Source organism: Paramisgurnus dabryanus, chromosome 16 (assembly GCF_030506205.2).
Source record: "Paramisgurnus dabryanus chromosome 16, PD_genome_1.1, whole genome shotgun sequence".
NCBI lineage: Eukaryota > Metazoa > Chordata > Actinopteri > Cypriniformes > Cobitidae > Paramisgurnus > Paramisgurnus dabryanus.
The window spans coordinates 3,967,627-3,987,634 of record NC_133352.1 but is presented as its reverse complement, the minus strand read 5'-3'; the positions used below and the strand labels follow the sequence as shown (position 1 = coordinate 3,987,634).

Genomic DNA, 20,008 nt, shown 5'->3' with positions numbered 1-20,008 from the left:
TGAAAATCATTTTTTTGCAGTGTATGTAGTGTGGGCTGGTTTGGGCCAAAATGCCAGGGCCGAATTTTTATCCCAGTCCAGCCCTGACTCAGAACCATCACCATTTTGTCTGAATTTAAATCAAGGCTTAAGATTATTACATTTTTCTAAAACTCCTGTACCTTATAAAACATCCTTAACCCTGAGCATATTATTATAAATGTTAGTAAAACTCTTGTTTAGATTTTTCAAGTATGATAGTGTAAACTACTATTAGTTATGGGCATTAAAACTCCTAGTCAAACAAATAAATGTGCTGAATAAAAGCAAACTTACCCTAACCACGCTGAAGTCAAGTTTGGTATCTTGAGCACACTGCAGAATGAGCTGAAAGCAACTCTTGCTCTGATTGGTCATGCCATTTTCATAGTAACGTTCCAGGATCCGCTGTTGCTCAGCAGTAAACACTGATCGCAAATTCATCTGATATATGACATAATATGACACAAAAAATACACAAAACATTATTGGAATATTATCACAAGAACAAGTGCAATTTTCATTGGGTAATTTTAATTTTTTTTGGCAGAACTATCCCTTAACATTGCTTGTTCTTAAGTTTTAAAAATCAGACAAAACATTTGACTATTAATAATTACTAAACAACGAGCACAATCTGATCAAGTGTTCACATGCCTTATCAAATGGATAAGATATAAAAAGATATAGACTCATTACAATCCAAACTAAATTTAAATTGCATTTGGCCAGTTCATTCCGACTGATGGTAACACTTTACAATAGTTCATTCCGACTGATGGTAACACTTTACAATAAGGTTTGTTAACAATTAGTTAATGCATTAGCTAACATGAACTATTAATGATTAATACTTCTAGAGCATTTATTAATCTTAGTTTATGTTAATTTCAGCATTTACTAATACAGTTTTTTAATCAAACAATGACCATGTTTACATGCACCCTCATAATGCGATTATAATGGAATTTTGGCAATATTTATTATACTTTACCTCATGTACTTTAGCTTTGATTACTTTACCTTTGATTATACTTTACCTCATGTAAATACTTCGATAAAGATAATGCAAAAAAGCTCAGCAAGTATAATTAATTAAAACAGGTGGCGTACGCCGTTTTAACCCTCGTAATTTCTACATAGTAATATTAACCATTTATTGAGAACTAGATTTTCCTAAGTAAAATGAAAAGAAGTACACAATTATTTCATCTACAACATGAACTCTGTGGGAATAGTAAGTCGCATAATATTCTTATATATTCTTATTATTTAACAGTTTTATAGTCACTGCACATAGTCCTAAAATAATTAAGTAAATTTTAATCAAAAACTTTAGCGCGTTTAAGTCAAAATCTGAGTTAATTAAACTGTGTATAAAGTCATGGGCGTCGAAAGCAAAAGAAAAGTGGGTGGGTCCCCACGTTTTTTTAAAGCTAAAACGGGTCCACAATATTAAAAAGCAAAGGTTGGGGACCCCTGCTCTAGTGGAATGGATTTTGACTAACAGCGCTTTGATACGTGAATAGACAAATGTGCTAAATTAGAGAAAAGGAGGGTGGGTCCATTATCATTCACTCTAAAAAAAAAGGTTCCTTGAGGTTCTATATAGAACCATGGGGTTCTATACTTGGCCAATAGAACCTTTTACCAAAAAAATGGTTCCATATAGAGCCCTTGGAGGGCAAAGAACCATTTTTATTAAAATGGTTCTATAATTCACGTTTGTGACTGAAGTGTAAACTAAAGATTACACAATAATTACAGACCTACACAACTCATTTACAAACCTACACAACTCATTCACAAACCTTTTTGTGTCAGTAGGCTTTGGTCAAATAAGGAGAGAGTCAACAAATAGGCTATTCATATTTATTGTATGATTTATTTCCTGTGAGCTTTTTTATGCAAGTTTGTACATTAGCATGAAACTTACAGTGCAGTTTGCGTTTTTGGTGAATAACCAGGTGTTTTCTTTATTTTGTACATTCTATATTGTCAATGTTTAATTTAACCTGAAGGGGCATTAAAAACAAATAATCGCAAAAGTGCCCTGTGGTGGCGTATATATGCCTTGCACCATAGGCGAAGATGAGCCTCGAGACGTGACAGTTTTTTCTTTCAAACTGAGGAGTTCGGACTACGGACCGGCATTTCTGCGTGTTGGTACCCTGAGGAAAGTAAACTTTCTACATTTTTGAAACAATATTACTAAAATATTTAGTATAATTAGTTAATATTTATTTTTTTAGAGGTCTTGTGCTAAATAGTGATACTAGAAGCTACATTTATAATATTTACCTCAGTTAAAAAATACTGCTGGTAACGTTAAAGCACTGACGGGCTTCCTCAACCGTCAGTTATAAAAGCTCTGCAGTGTTTCCTCTAGGATTTTTTTCAGCTGTGGCGGCAGGGGGCGCCCATGATGATTATGAATGTAAAAAAAAATTAAATGTAGAATATAGGCTACAGTAAACTAACATGTATTTTTTATAATTTTCACGCTGTCATTTACTTTACAACGTTACACAGCTACGTACGTAGTTCGGATATTTCTTGTAGTTTTAATGTAGTGTGCATTGCAAAGTTCGTCCTCGTGTTTAGCGTACAGAGCTGTTACAAAGTCATGCAGTCCTGTTTGATAATCCGCACCGCTGTGATTGACAGAACAACCGTCCAGTTATCCGACATCAGCAGCAAATTTATTTCACACCCGTACCATTTGACATAAAGACTGACCCCGAGCCGGTCACACCGCAAATCGCGCAGTTAAATATAAACCTTTACCTGTCTTCAGACAGATCTTAAACACAAATAAGCACGGGCATTTAAAAACGAGTCGAATTTTGGTCTTGGATGTTAGACCCGCATTTTACTCTTGTCTATTGAGTCCCGACCTGCATCTACAACACAAATGACACGCGAATAGCCTATTACACCCGTTAGATCAAATATTATGCAGTTCACCCGCGGGTACCCCGACCCTCCTATCTGAAAACAGATAAAACAGTCTCACCGTCTGCCTCAAGTTTCTATTACCAACGTTCTTCTCTTCCACGGGAATAATGTAAGTTTCCTTACAAACAGATTCGACTATTAATGTCTTGCAGTCGCATATAAGTAGTATTCAGTATTTAGCCTTTTGTTTTTGGACAAATATCTTATCATTTAATGTGAAACTTTGTGAGTGTCGATCTAAAGCACAGACGATTGACTGACAGCTGAGCGGTCAGCTGAGCGGTCAGCAGCGCGCTGCGCTTATAGCCTATACTGAATAACTAATGGCCAGATAAGTTGATAATATGAGTACAGTGATTCCAAATGAATGTCCAAAAAACTCGTAATATGTTAAATCAAAAGTTTAATAATGTCTTTTCTTGCAGCCCTGCGCTGTGTTGGTGTAGATATGCGCCGGTGAACATCTATGCGTGATGACCTTGCAGCTTAAATTACCCTAAATTTATAGTCATAAAGATAAAAGTAAAACAACATTCGAAACGTCAAATGATGTAGTTTTATTTGTGTAAACTCACAATAAGGAGAAAACCTTGTGCTTATTTATAATCATTAAAAACATGACGTGCTTTCTGCTGGTTTGGTTTTAGAGCGCGTCACAAAAAAAGAACAGAAACTCAAATACTTTTTTATTCGTTTTGTCAATTTAATAATTATTTAAGTGCAACATATTTCGTATAGGCTAATTTATTTTATTATTATTTCTCAAAACAGAAACGTAGCTTAATAATCCTCTGTTGATTTAAATCTATTTGTGCATGAAACTAAACCCAGGGAGGAAATTATTATATTTTAGGAGATTTATTTATAAATGAGTGAACAACGCAAATCCAGAAAGGAATTTATTTCTAGACAGCCAGTCTCGCAGAGCGGACATTTCGGTAGCTTTTTTGCGAGCTTCCGCTGTGGGTTTTGTCTAGAAGGGATACAGCAAATGCCGAAAAGTTAAGGATTAGATTTGGAGGTAGGATTATTAGGATGAAAACAGCGGTTCTGGCTAAATTAGATACAAATACACCCTACAATCGTGTGAAATTTTGTGTTTAGAGTTGGGTTTGGTTAAAGGATTAGGATAAAACAGTGCTCATCCAACGAGATTTCGTTTGCTGTATCCCTTCTATCCACAACCGCAGGCGTGGCGGGGATGTTTTAGGAGTGGCGGGCCGCCACGGTTGAATGTATATAGCGGAAACACTGCTCTGTTAAATACATTTTGTTCCGGGTTTTAATGAATTACGTTACAGTCCTGCTTTATTTCTTTGTCATTTTAAATTAAATTGCCAAACACAATAAGACAGCTGTGTTGTAAGGAGACAAAATTCAAGACAGGAGTGTAATTTCAATGAAGCGCGTGGTCAAGGGAACCGGGTGGAAGGGAAATGATATGTAAATGTTTGTCGCAGTTTTACACATATTCCGTGAGTATTTTTCGCTTGTTCACGAATGTTTTATCAGGGTTGGAGCTAAACTCTGAAGGAAAGTGAAAAACTGCTGGCCACAGTTGAGAAATTTCTGCCAGTCTGTATTATAAATGCAGGATTGCAGTGCAGCGTTCGTATCCGCAACAAGTCTAGATATGCATGTTTTCTGTGATGCACACAATGAATTAATGTGATGGTAGCTGTTAAGACACTTACATTTAACATTCAAATGTTTTAAAAACCAAACGTGTTCAGGTTTTTATGCGTATTTGGCAGGGGCGTTGCTAGACATAAAGCTCTACTGGGGCACAGGCCCCCCATTTTTTTTTTTTTTTACTTTTTCTTGAAAGCCTGCGGTGTGCAAGATACAATTTCCTTTGCTTAACCCACTATTCCAACATTGCAACAAGTACTGGGAAAGACAAACATTTATTTAAAAATATTTAAGTATCATCTTCATATATACAACATAATTAACATGTCTTAAGGCATAAAATGTTTGGAAATAATGGCTGGAGAGAAAAAAATGTTATGCACATTTGCATTTTACATAACAATGATTAATAACTTCTTTTTTTATTTTTAAGAATATTTTCATTTTATGACTACTAAAAAATCTATCTTAGTTACTGCTAACTGATTATGTAATGACCTAGAGCTAGTGAACTAAATATTAATTTCATATCTGAAAATACAGAACAGTATAACACAGTTTTTGTATGTGAACAATGCAATTTTATAGACTATTGACAGAGGTTTTCCTGAAATTTTCCCTCTAATGTTTAAGCCCTGACAGGGTAGGATGTTATGTGTCTTTACTCCCTTAAATTCATCATCTCTCATTTTTCCTTCCCTTTTCCTGCTTTGCACAAAACATTTCTGATGTCCATCACATGCGTCAATGAGATTTTCATTATTATTTAGAAACTTACTTTAGTCTCGCCATGTTTTCATAAACCAACTCAATCGCGTGTACTTTGTATGCGGCTGCGCACGGCAAAACAGTCGCGTGCACGCCTCAATTCATGTCCGCGTCCGCGCACCCATTCATGTCCGTGCGCGGACATGAATTGAGGCGTGCACGCGTCAGTGCGACTGTTGCGTCGCTTTTTCAAACGTGAATTGGGTAACTACATTGCATATAGATCCGTTTTGCCGCGATTGTCTTTGTAAAGGAATAAACTAGTTAACTGCTAAAATGTAAACTTGAGATTTACACAGGGGCACAAAAGATTTACACTGGGGCACGTGCCCCAGTAAAAGGGGTCTAGCGACGCCCCTGGTATTTGGTTTGTGAAGTGTAGGGCTGGGCAAAAAAATCGATTTTTCGATTAATCGTTTTTTTAAATGTGGTCGATTCAGAATCGATTCTCAAAGAGCAGAATCGATTTTTTTCTTTCATATTTATTTCTGCAAACATTGAACGAAAGATTAACGTTAATCAAATTACTAGTCTTCTTCACTAGATGTCACCCTATTTTTTGCTTTGCGCGAGGTTACTAAGAAGCGAGAGGCAAGCCTGTCACTCATTAATTCAGTGCTTAAAATGCCGGTTTCAGGTGCTTCATCGATTTTAATAATTAATTACCCACTTGAAACCTGCTGTTCACTGTTCTTTTTATTAGTATAGTATTTGTATTTAATCTATATTTATTGAGTTGAATCGAGAATCTAGTATAAAAACTGCCCTGAGAACCGGAATCGAAAATTGAATCGAGAATCGAATCGATTTGACAGCTTGTGAATCGAAATTGAATCGATCTGGAAAATCTGAATCGATACCCAGCCCTAGTGAAGTGTAATTTATGCTTTTTTCCTTCCCCTCACAGATAACCATGGTTAATAAATGGTCAGTAGATTACACGTGACTGGCTTTAAAATATAAACCCCATTGATGCAAAAAGGTAAGTTGCTTAAAGGGACCTCGTAAACCTGACTTCTGTCACTTATGTTCATCAAAGAGCAAAATAAAATAAATCTGTGTTTTGTAGCTTTAATGATAATTCTGATGTATTTCATTTAGAATTTAGCATTAACGACTGTAAAGTGTTTGAGGACTTAATTTAAATTCTGTATATTTCACACAATTTTTTTATTGAACATTGTGTTTTGAAAAATACATCACTAGTCAATTGCAACCTCAAGTTAATGTAGACTTTAAGGAACTTGTTTGTCTGAAAGTGGATATATAAAGATTTTGTGTTGTAAGATGCTGCATGGAATGACAATGAGGTTTGGAACAGACTAGGTGAAGAACATGGAAACATCTCTAAATAAAATGGCCCCAAACATCATCAGGAATGCAAAAGAAGGAAGTAAAAAACATATCTACACCAATCTCATTGGAACAGCAGAGGAAAGCACAGAAGGTAACACATCATATGCTTGTTCTTTGCCCAGTGTAAAGTAGCCGTATTTGCATTGTCAATGTAAAGGTTCTAGCACCTATAAATTGTATAAGTGAAAATATGAAAATAATGTATAAACTTTATTAGTATAAACTTTTTCCTTGCCATTGAAGAGTTAACTGGCTAATTAAGAGATGCTGGCTGAGAAAGAGTTAAAGTTTACACAAAAATGAAAATTGTCGTCACTTTCTTCAGCAGAACACAACAGAAGATATTTTGAAAAAGTATGGTAATCGAACAACAATGGTGCCCATTGACCTGCATTGGTTTTGTGTCCATTAAATTGCTACCAGTGTTGTTCGGTTACAGACATTCTTCAAAATCTTTTTTGTGTTTGTGTTTTGCTGAAGAAAGAAAGCCGTGAACATTTGAAATAACTAGTGAGTGAATGAGTTTTCTTTTTTTGGGTAAAATGTCCCTGTAATTGATTTCTGTACCTAATGTACAATAATTTGTATCTTTGTAGGTCTGGTGAGGAATGCTGCACTTATGTTATTGCAAGCATTATTTCAAGAAAATCCCAGCTTCCTTTACTGTGTAAATAGTGTAAGTATAGTCTTTTGTAATTTCATTAGCATTTGAGTCACTTCATTTAAAGTAACATTCAATGCAAATATAAAAATATTACTCTGTTTACCCTTAAATAGCATACAGCTCCACATCAATTATTATGAGTCTTGTTGGTTCTTGAGTGTCGCTTGCCTAGTTGTCATACTTTATTTGTTTTATTATGGGGTAATTTTAAGTCTATTTGATGGCTTCTGTTAATTGGTAAAAAGCACTTAAAAGGTGAAATGTTTGTTTTACAGGAACCCAAAGGTCCCACACCAACCGTAGTGTTCAACGGCTCTCCTGATCCTCTCAAAGCTGAAAGTATCAACTTTATAATGGACAATGTGAACATAATATGTGGAAGACATTAACATCACAGGCCAGGGTTTCCCACAGCACTTTTCAGTTCGGGCGGCCCACCTAAGCTGGGATACCCTACCACCTTAACCCTCTGGGGTCTAAAGGGTTTTTAGGGCCCTGGGGAAGTTTTGACATGCACTGACATTTGTGCTTTTTTCAGTTGCTTTAAAACATATTAATGGCAAAAGTCTCATAACACTGTGTTCAGCACAAACTGGGCTACAATATTATATAATCAATATGTATGTACATGTTTGTATTTTTAAGAGAAAAATGTGTGGTTTTTGAAAAAGCTAAATTTTTAAGTCACTGATATAACTCCACAAAACTAATTCTAAACATGTTTTACCAAGACTTTTCAAAACAGGATCTAGTAGTCTAGAGTTTTTTTATGAAGGTATATTTGGTGCAAAACAACTGCACACCTGTGACAGTGAAATTTGTATTTTTAGAGATTATCCACACATGTGTATCAGTAAATTTGAAGTCACAGAGGAAGAGTTGCAAACTTGTAGATTTTTTTTCTTTCCCTCAAATACAACACAACAGTTACACATTCACAAATCCTTCAGTGCAGCTACACAAATCCCGTTTTACAAATCACAAATTAAGAAACTCACAAGCTCACATTTTTTGCTACAATTGCTGCACTAAATATGGTGCATAACCTACTTGAACGCCTGCATCAAATAATGTAAAGTCACACACAAATTTTGTACATTCGCAAAATCAGTTTGTGCATCTGTGCGATGAGACTTGCATGTGTGTACAATTTTTTTTCACAAATTTTTTTTTTTTTAAATATTTTCTAGCCCAAACACAAGTACATAAATACAACTGCTTGAATCTGCTGCTACGAGTTTCAAACACTCTTTTTCGTGTGCTCTCTCTTTTGCACCAATATCTCTGAGATAAATGGTGCGAAAGTGAATTGTATACCTGTAGGCTATGGCGAGCACTGTTCAGCACTGCCCACCAGGTGGCGACCCCAACACTCACTGAAGCAGAGTTTATTTATTACCACCAATGTTTCAGCAAGGTAAATCGCCTTTATCAAGGTATTATTTTCACCAAGTGGAGAACAATATAAATGGGAGTGCTAATTATACACACATGAATGTAATTACATACAATATTCCAATGATTCATTAGTAAACAAAATATAAATTTCATAAATTTCAAGCCATCAATATAAGTAGATTAAAAAATACAAGAAGCAAATACACACATAGGCCTACATTTAAATAAGATACCAAATGATGAAAGTCTCATTCATTTTTAATGTATTGAATGTCATAAAACCAATTATTTTATTTTTCAGACTAATTTTTCATTCAAACAGGAGGTGGGGCTATGGAAAGAACGTTTGTGATCTCCTTTGCAAATATGACCTTTTTTTTGAAGAAAAATATGTGTATTTAAATCATGCTTTTTCTTCTAATATACTAATTTGGATGATTATTTCTGTCTTTTTGAATCGGGTTACTGAACAACTACATTCTTTGTATTATTATCTAAACAGTTATTCTGATTTCTTAAAATTTTCTTTGGATGCTAACCCAAATCGTAATTGTTTATATAGGGATCCAATTAAAAAACCTACAGCTCTTAATACACTATTGAGAGTGGATTCTTATTGTCATGAGCAGGGCTGTACAGAGGATTTTATAAATACAGAGGTCCATATATATTTTTCTAGGTAATGCACCCCAGGAAATAAATATTTTACAATTATTTCTCTGCTCTACATATATGAATTATAACACATCAGAAAACCAAAGAATCGAATAACTATAGATTTCAAACCATGTCACTATGCACAAGGCTTGTGTTGTTTATTAGTAATACATTGAAATAATTATTTTACCATCCTGGGCACACTGCTGTGTCAGTAAAGTAAACAGGCTAACTGAATATAGGATCAGTTTAGTGAATTAACTAAAGGCTATCAAGAATTGGTTTATTAAATTCATTCACAATATGCACACACTTATTAATATGCTGAAATACAACATCAATATTCCAGTGGCAGAACTAGAATTTTATAAATGGGGTGGCCAAGGCTACTTTAGGGGGTCCATGTCCTATGAAAGAAAACTATGTGTAATTATTATAATACTTCACATTACCCCATATCAGATAAATATTGTTCTTGCCCTGCATGCATTACTACTGTACATGCATTATACTAACTGTAAGATACAAACATAATGCAAGGCTGAACTTGCATAATAAACCAATAATAAACCAACTTACTTCAAAGAGCAGAGCTCAACATTAAGGATTGTTGGCAAAAAATAGGTATTTATTTAAAATTAAATATGGATTAATCTTTTTTCACGAAGTTACAGTCAGGACCAGTTAGTGATTTTCTCTTCTTTTGTTATTTAAGTAACTTTAATGACTTCAACAGGTACTGTTTTTTAGGCTTTAAGACAGAATGTAACAAAATGTTTACATTCGGAAGACATATTAAGACATAATCAGTAGTTTACTATGATACTCACTAAAACAGTCCGGACCTCAATGGTGGGTACGGGCAAGGTCCTGTCTGTGTCTGCCCTATTTCCCTCTTGTTCCTTTGTTGCCCATGGACATTAATTCATACTCCACCCACTGCCCATATGTTTCCATAGTAATTAATTGTTTCTGTTCTGTCATTGGTTCTTGTCACGTTGAACTACCCTGCCTGTTGATTGCCTGTTTGTCAGCCGTTGTTTTATGTTGGTTGTTTCCTGTCATGTGTTACTGTTCGTGTTCTTGCCTGTGCTCCTGTACCTTTTTTGGATTTAATACACTCAAAAACTGCATTTGGATCCACTCATCTTGCCATGTCTTGACTTCCTGTGACAGTTATCATCTGTTAACATTGAAGAAAAGTCTTCCGTACAGTCAAATGTAATATATAAAGTCTAAAAATAATATATAAGGGACCAAATGATTTTATTAAGAATCTTGATGATATGGAAATATCTTTGGGATTCACCCCCAAACAAATACAAGCTTATTTATTTGATAACATGTCATTGTGGTAAATCATATGTAGAAAAAACAAATAGAGAGTATAAAACACACATCACAAAACATCATAGTGCAATAATATGCAGAAATATGAACCTGGCATTAGCACTACATTTTGTTGAACTTAATCTTCCTATTACTTCATTATTGTATATAGGAATTGAGAGGGGATTTCGATTTCCATCTAGAAGTTGAGGTGAATTTGACCAATTTTTACTTAGACAGGAGGCCTTTTAGGTATATTAAATGTGAACATTGGCCACACATGGTTTAAAAGTAGATTTTGATTTGGGTTGTTTTTATAGGTATTATGATATTAAAAATGAATGGGACTTACATCATTTGGTATCTTATTTAAATGTAGGCCTATGTGTGTATTTGCTGCTTGTATTTTTTATCTACTTATATTGATGGTTTAAAATTTATGAAACTTATATTTTGTTTACTAATAATTCATTGGAGTATTGTATGTAATTACATTCATTTGTGTATAATTAGCACTCCCATTTATATTGTTCTCCACTTGGTGAAAATAATACCTTGATAAAGGCGATTTACTTTGCTGAAACATTGGTGGTAATTAATAAACTCTGCTTCAGTGAGTGTCGGGGGCGCCACCTGGTGGGCAGTGCTGAACAGTGCTCGCCATAGCCTACAGGTATACAAATCACTTTCGCACCATTTATCTCAGAGATATTTGGTGCGAAAGAGAGAGCACACGAAAAAGAGTGTTTGAAACTCGTAGCAGCAGATTCAAGCAGTTGTATTTATGTACTTGTGTTTGGGCTAGAAAATATAAAAAAAAATAAAAAAATATTTGTGAAAAAAATTGTACACACATGCAAGTCTCATCGCACAGATGCACAAACTGATTTTGCGAATGTACAAAATTTGTGTGTGACTTCACATTATTTGATGCAGGCGTTCAAGTAGGTTATGCACCATATTTACTGCAGCAATTGTAGCAAAAATGTGAGCTTGTGAGTTTCTTAATCTGTGATTTGTAAAATGGGATTTGTGCAGCTGCACAGAAGGATTTGTGAATGTGTAACTGTTGTGTTGTATTTGAGGGAAAGAAAAAAAATCTACAAGTTTGCAACTCTTTCTCTAGCAGTTGTTTTGCACCAAATATACCTTCATATTTTTTCTTCAAAATGATGTGAAAATCATATGGCCTACTCATTCACATAAAGCAAGATATTGATTTACAATTTCTAAGACACTTTTGCTTGGGAAAGGCTGTATGTGTGGAGGCGGGAAAGCTCCTGAATAATCAGTGATTGACAGCTGAGAGACAAAAGAGTTGAATACTGAGCCACATAATGAGCCTTGTGGGGATGTTCAACAGGAATGTAACTTTCTCTGTAGTAAAACCATGATAAGGTTTTCTTTTCAATATAATGTAAACACACACACACACACACACATTATATATATTTCTATTGAAATATTTTCTATTAATTTCACAAATATAAGTTACCTTTTAAAAACATAGTAGCCTAATCATGGTAAAGATACTGTTTGGCCATCGTAAAATGAACACACTTCAACACAGGGTTAGTGTTTGGTTGGCCAGGGAGAGGTTTACTTTTGTGCAGTAAAAAGAAGAACTGCCTATCGTGGTCTGGACTCTTATTTGTGTTTTTGTAATCATTATAGTAGAAACACAACAAGGGACACGCGTGATAAACTTATCAATGTTTGTTTACAGCCGCTGCCATTACCTCACGTGTTGATCATGAAAGCAGTGAATATGTGCACATGCGAGTGATCCTGTGTTTAATAAACTTGCTGTGCGGAGATATGTGCTTAGACGCAACTAAATAAGGATTGTACTGTTTGCAATCGCGTATTTTATAAGAATACCAAAAAGTGCGTCGAGTTTCCTGACTCGCGTGTTTGTGTATGTGCATTCCAATCGCGTGAACTGTTTGATGGAAAACAAAGAAAACACTCGCGTCTGGAGATACTGACACACATACGCAAGTAAATAAGGATTTAGATGTCATGTTTGGTGCAATCGGATGGAAATACAAGGAATGGAGAGACTGGATTGTGGATTGCATATCCATTGACTGCAGGAGGCACGAGTCATGCATATGGATGTTTCTGCTCGTTCACTTCAATGGCGCGGGGGTGTGGCGATCTCATCTAATTAGAGATAATGAGGTAACAGAAGAAAGACGCTATCTATCCTCCTTCTCATGCAGTTTACACCGAATGGCAATATCTGTTTTCGATTTCACTTACATCACTTAAAAGTAGACATTCCAAGCATTATGTAGACATTTATCTTTTGTTTCTACGACAAGTATTCGTTAAGTTACAGTTAATTTTTCTGACGTGTTTCTGAAAGGACTTCACTGAGGGAGAGAGAACAAAATGCGCATCATGTTTATTTTCTTAATTTTGCGAAAAGCACAACCTTCTGTTTTTATTGGGAGTGGACAGACACTTTAACGTTTTAAATGATGTATAAATCATATCTGTATGTCAAAAATCAGCAGAGTAATTTAAGTCTCTTTGCGGAGTGATTGAAAAATAAAGAGTTTGCGGCGCCTGCGCCACCATCGACCCCGGTGTGTTAACAAGGTCGCCTCAAAAAAAAATTGCTGCACAAAAGGCCGTCAAGTGCAACTCGGAGAAAAGCGTGGATGCGCTACACACTGCGAGCGGGCACGTGCCACATGGCCGAAATGAAAGAAAGACATGGTCCTTCAATATCTGGAGGATAACTAGCCTGTTGATAAAACATTTAATTCATTTATAATCTAGTATGTGTTCATTTTCTGTCATAGTATCTTGAAAATGTAGTTTTATTTGAGTGTTTTAAATAAAATGATTTTCATCATGACGCGTATGCCCTGCCACTTTGATTGCCACACCCCCGGCCCGCCCACCTGCACAACCCTACCACCTTAACTAACAAATTTTCTGCGGGAAACCCTGCAGGCTGTGGAATGACTGTTTGCGTTTTATTTTTCTCTTCAATGTTCAATACCCTTTTGCCATTAAGCACACAGTGACTTTAATTTATAAAATATATGCTTATATTTAAATACCTGTACAAAACAAATGTACAATCAAGTTATGTAAATTGTCATTCTATTTAATAGATTGTTCATGAATTGTCTTTAAATGCATTGTGATTTCTTTTCATCATTTTAGACACATGTAAAAGTTACTAAACATTAGTACTGTACAGTATCTTTGTTTATAAAAACAGAAAATGCGTAAGGGAAATAACTTGAACAAAATTTTTGAATGTATAGTGAAATTAAGAGTTTAGCTGTTTAATACAGAGATGCAATTTATATATATATATATATATATATATATATATATATACGTATGTATGTTTATTAAAAAGTGAAAATGCTTAATGGAAATAATTAAATAACTAAATGGTTGAATGTAATGAGACATTTTAAATGTAAACTAAAGTTTTGCTGTCTAATACAGAATAAAGAGATGTGATTTTAAGTAATTTTTATAGATTTATATTTCTGTATAATACAATTAATAAATAGTAAACTTTTATAATTTTCTGGATCGGTTATACTTTCTTATCAATAATAAATTACTCATATAATAAAGAACCTTTAATGGTTCTATATAGAACCATCTAACTTTGATTCAAAGAACCATTTGGGGTTCTTTTTAATGAACCCATTAAAGTGGTTCTATATTGAACCATTTGGGGGTTCCAAATATGAAGCGGGTGATAGAACCATTTCTGGTTTGATATAGAACCATTTTGTTTAAGAGTGTTGGTCTCAAAAATGGTTACGACGCCCATGTATAAAGTGTATATAAGTGTATAAAATCCATTTAACTAAACATTCTGTCACGATGAGCACACGAATGAGAAGAGGATGGATCCAAGTGCAGTTAAACAAATTTATTATAACAGGTAAGCAAAGCAAACACAAAAAAAACTCAGGGCACAAACACCGTAACATCAAACAATGGACCGTGACAAAGTAGTGAACAGGAAGTGAATATATACACAATATTGACCAATGAAATTACCAGAACAATGAAACACTATGACAACAAACAAGGGGAGGAGCATGAAGACAATGAGTAACCAGGGTAACAAAGGACTAGGCAGAGACAATAATCAACACGAGGAGAAACAGGCAAGACAGGCAATACAACATAAACACTAGAAAACTAAAATCACAAGGACAATATAAATCAAATACAAAGACAGGATAAGAAACAACACAAGATATAATGCAAATCAAAACCATAATCAAAGACAAAACCCCAATCAAACAGTACCCAATACAATAAACAAGAAACAAAGGCGGAACGGGGGAGGGATGGAGGGCCAACAAAAGTCCAACAACCAAAATCCAAGGCGGCGGCGCGGGCAGCGACAGAGTCCAAGGCGGCGGCGCGGGCAGCGACAGAGTCCAAGGCGGCGGCGCGGGCAGCGACAGAGTCCAAGGCGGCGGCGCGGGCAGCGACAGAGTCCAAGGCGGCGGCGCGGGCAGCGACAGAGTCCAAGGCGGCGGCGCGGGCAGCGACAGAGTCCAAGGCGGCGGCGCGGGCAGCGACAGAGTCCAAGGCGGCGGCGCGGGCAGCGACAGAGTCCAAGGCGGCGGCGCGGGCAGCGACAGAGTCCAAGGCGGCGGCGCGGGCAGCGACAGAGTCCAAGGCGGCGGCGCGGGCAGGGCAGGACGCCAGGGCGGCGCGGGCAGGGCAGGACGCCAGGGCGGCGCGGGCAGGGCAGGACGCCAGGGCGGCGCGGGCAGGGCAGGACGCCAGGGCGGCGCGGGCAGGGCAGGACGCCAGGGCGGCGCGGGCAGGGTCAGAGACCAGAAGGAGGAAAGCCAAGGTGGTGCTTCAGGCAGATCTAGCGACCATAACAGAACTGGTGGCCAGGGTGGCGCAGTGGACGACAATGACACAGGTGGAACTGGAGTCCAAGGTGGCGCCCGTGACACTCTGGACCTGTAAGAGAGGACAGGGAGAAAAGAGGCTGGCAAAGCCAGAGAAACAGGACACAAGATAGGCAAACAGACACTGAGCAGCTTAGACTCTTTTAACATCAACATGGTAGCGAGTTCATGGAGTTCAGTGACAACCATCTTAGGCTGGGCAGAGAATTCGCTGGGCAGCGCACAGGGCAGCGCACAGGGCAGGTCACTGGGCAGCGCACAGGGCAGGTCACTGGGCAGCGCACAGGGCAGGTCACTGGGCAGCGCACAGGGCAGGTCACTGGGCAGCGCACAGGGCAGGTCACTGGGCAGCGCACAGGGCAGGTCACTGGGCAGCGCACAGGGCAGGTCACTGGGCAGCGCACAGGGCAGGTCACTGGGCAGCGCACAGGGCAGGTCACTGGGCAGCGCACAGGGCAGGTCACTGGGCAGCGCACAGGGCAGGTCACTGGGCAGCGCACAGGGCAGGTCACTGGGCAGCGCACAGGGCAGGTCACTGGGCAGCGCACAGGGCAGGTCACTGGGCAGCGCACAGGGCAGGTCACTGGGCAGCGCACAGGGCAGGGCATTAGACAGAGCACAGAGATCAAAAATAGTCATTTTAGGTGGGGCACCCAGTTCCGAGTCAACTGAAACTATGTAGATGGGAGCAAAAAGTCTACGTGAGTCAAAAGCCATCTTGGCTAGGGCTGAAAACTTAGGTGAACAAGTGTAAGCTGACCTACATGACGCAGAGAGTACCAAAATAACCATCTTATCCTTGACAGGAAGCTCTGGAGGCTCGGTGACAGGCTTTATGGTAGAAACAGGAAACTCAGAAAAAGTAAGCTCAGCAGACCTTGTCGAGGCAGTAAACTTAATATACTCAATCTTAGCCCTCTCATCATAATTAAAAAATGTCTCAGACTCACGTGACTTTCGTGACTCAGGTAGCGACTTAATGGTGACAAATGACTCAGTGATGTACTGGGTAGGAGGTTCAGGTTCGGACCCTCTAGTCGTAGAAAAAGGTGAAGACACAGATCCAGACCCTCCAACCGTGACAGGCAGCACCTCAGTATCCTCCAACGATCCAGTCTCGGGGGCTTGGGAGACATCACAGGAGAAAGACGAACAGAAGACAGACCACACACACCCCAAGGCTACGGCAAATGTAGAAAGGGCAGAGTTCAAAGAATATACCTCTGTTGCCTCTTTGAGCACAGGTAGAGGTATGACAACAGCTCTTCCGACAGGTATAGTCATGGCAACGGCCCTCTGGAGAATGGGTGCAGGTAAGGGCACAGCTGTCTGGAACACTGGTACAGGAATGGCAGCTGTCATCCTGAGAACTGGTGAAGATCTAACTATAGCCCTTCTAAAAACAGGTGCAGGAGAAACCATAGCTCTCTGAAGAGTGGGTGCCGGTATAACGGTGGCCATCTCAACCACTGGAGCAGACTTAACTATAGCCATTCTTGGAAGAGGTGTAGACTCTACGACGGCCATCTTGACAACAGGTGTAAATTTTATTGGTTCGGTGGTGAAAGGGGTTCTTCTTATAGCCAGTCTAGAGCCTAGTCCAGGCTTAACCGATGTGATGGCTTCAGAAATGGCAAAAAAAATGATCAAAAAAGGCTGCAGACGCCCGTACTGACATTAATGGAGCATCAGCTAGACTAGAGATCAACCGCTGCGTTTGAGCGCAAACTGAAAGAACTGGAGAGGCGACCATCTTGTGACATGGCCCGGGTGTGGTGGTTGCCCTCTTGTGGAGAGACTCGGACGTCTTCGCTGAACAGATGGGGAAAGAGAGATCAATATCACCGCTGGCAACGGACTGCTCGTGTGTGGATATCCTCTTTCTCTGTCGACTGCACGAACAGCGCGAGGAAGACGCGCTCACCGGCTCAGCAGTCTTTGACGAGGAGATTGAAGATTTCGCCACGGGCAGCTCCGGCGTGAAAGAAACACGCGCTTTGTGACGCCAATCTACGTGACGAGCAAAGGCGAAAAAATCCAGCACATCAAGCTCATTAATCTCACCCATAGGAATCGGCTCACCCAAACAGTGGTTAAACCACACTTTCATCTCAGTCTGGTTGAGACGAAGACCACGGGAATCCGCCCAGAATCTACTAGCGAATTCCTCCACAGATTCATCCCACGGACGTAATGAAGCCAGTTTGGTGCGTCTCTTCCTGAACTCCTTATCCGACATGACAGGAGACAAACAGACATCGGGACAAACAACTTCATTTGCGGAGTTCACAACAACTGCTGGATCCTGTGTGTGACGGTCCATTCTGTCACGATGAGCACACGAATGAGAAGAGGATGGATCCAAGTGCAGTTAAACAAATTTATTATAACAGGTAAGCAAAGCAAACACGAAAAAAAACTCAGGGCACAAACACCGTAACATCAAACAATGGACCGTGACAAAGGAGTGAACAGGAAGTGAATATATACACAATATTGACCAATGAAATTACCAGAACAATGAAACACTATGACAACAAACAAGGGGAGGAGCATGAAGACAATGAGTAACCAGGGTAACAAAGGACTAGGCAGAGACAATCATCAACACGAGGAGAAACAGGCAAGACAGGCAATACAACATAAACACTAGAAAACTAAAATCACAAGGACAATATAAATCAAATACAAAGACAGGATAAGAAACAACACAAGATATTATGCAAATCAAAACCATAATCAAAGACAAAACCCCAATCAAACAGTACCCAATACAATAAACAAGAAACAAAGGTAGCAATAAGTAAAATAAAATAACACATGACAAGGAAATAATAAATCTCAAAAACACACAAACAGAATCCCAACACATTCAGATGAAATTAACTTAATTTATTTGCACATGTTGTAACGGAATACCCACAATCCTTTGTGCATGAATATTTAGATTTTTTAAGATTTTTCACAGAATAAGATCTGATAAGAACTTTAACTACTGATGTCGTTTTGTTGTAAATGATATTTTGTGAAGTCACCGTTCAGGTTGCATGGACACTGTTCAGCAGTTTGTGTGTGTTTTATGTGGAGGATCCAGTTTATTCAATGACTGACTTAGGCTACGTTTACATGAAAACGATCTGAAAAGAAAACGCAAAAGTGTTGTTGCGTTATCACTTTTTATTCCACGTTTATATGAGCGTTTTGAGCGGAATCTGCGTGCATATGGTTACACAACAACACCAAGCCTGTGTACAACCTTCTTCCTTGTTCTCCCAGGTCTCGTCCAAAGCCGTCTGGTTTGCCTCCGACGAATTGGCGCATCAACAATCTGATGGAGGTAATTAATGCGCCTTCTCTAGCTGTGAGTATTTCGTACAACTGTTGGAAAGACTATTTGTTTTGCAGAGTTGCTATGGCAACTTGAAGGTCCCACGTATAAATAATAATCTGACATGTTTGTTGTTATTTTTGTTTGTTTGCGCACGCAATAGGCCTATAATCTTGGAATGTGATGGGACCGTAATCAGGGTATTTTCTGTCCATTTCATATCCGTTTTAAAATCAAAAATGGAAAACTAAATAAAAAAATCATATTTTCATTTATCGTTTCCATTAATAAAATGAAAAAAAAAATGGAATGCTGCAAATTGAACAAATTGATACATTTTTTCTATATTTAGTTTCTTAAAACTAAATTGTTAAAAAAACGAAATAAAGAAAATATTTTTAAAATATTAAAATGCTCGGTTGAATGTGTTTTCTGTAATGTACTGCACTCATAATAAATCTCCCCTTACATAACATTAACAAATATTAATAATAAACTTTAAAAATAGTCCATAAACTTACCTAATTTATAGATATCTATCAACTTTTCACAAAATCTGCAAAAAATTGCAGAACATTTTTGTACACCCATGTGGGAAAGGTGTGCAGAAAAAATACCATTCCCAGTTGGTCCCAAATTGCTCAGTGGTAAAGCATTGCGTGGAAAAGCATTGCAAAGGTCATGGTTCATGAACCCAGGGAACACAAATATTGATAAAATGCTTTATAATGCACTTTAAATAAAAGCGTCTACCAAATGCATAAATGTAAAAGTTTATCATCATAGGATAATTAATCATGTTAATGATTAAATCTGGGTGCCCTCCTAAATGTCATTAGAAGTCTTCGCTTCCCTCGTCTCTCAATAAAGGGTCATTCAAATTATAATGATAAATATAAAAAATATAGTTTTTAAAATCTTTTTATTTTAATGATAATAATTTTAACGCCACAACTATAACAAAGTTACAATGAA

General features: G+C 37.9%; 1 protein-coding gene across 15 annotated transcripts in view; it reads right to left on the bottom strand.

Moving 5' to 3' along the window:
* Positions 1 to 20,008, bottom strand: part of hdx (highly divergent homeobox) — a 349,114-nt gene that overhangs the window by 251,651 nt on the left and 77,455 nt on the right. For all 15 annotated transcript variants that reach the window (XM_065253822.2, XM_073812059.1, XM_065253825.2 and 12 more), the window contains one exon: positions 316 to 462. In XM_065253822.2, coding sequence (XP_065109894.2) covers positions 316 to 462 — 147 coding nt within the window. The remainder of the gene's footprint in view (positions 1 to 315; positions 463 to 20,008) is intronic.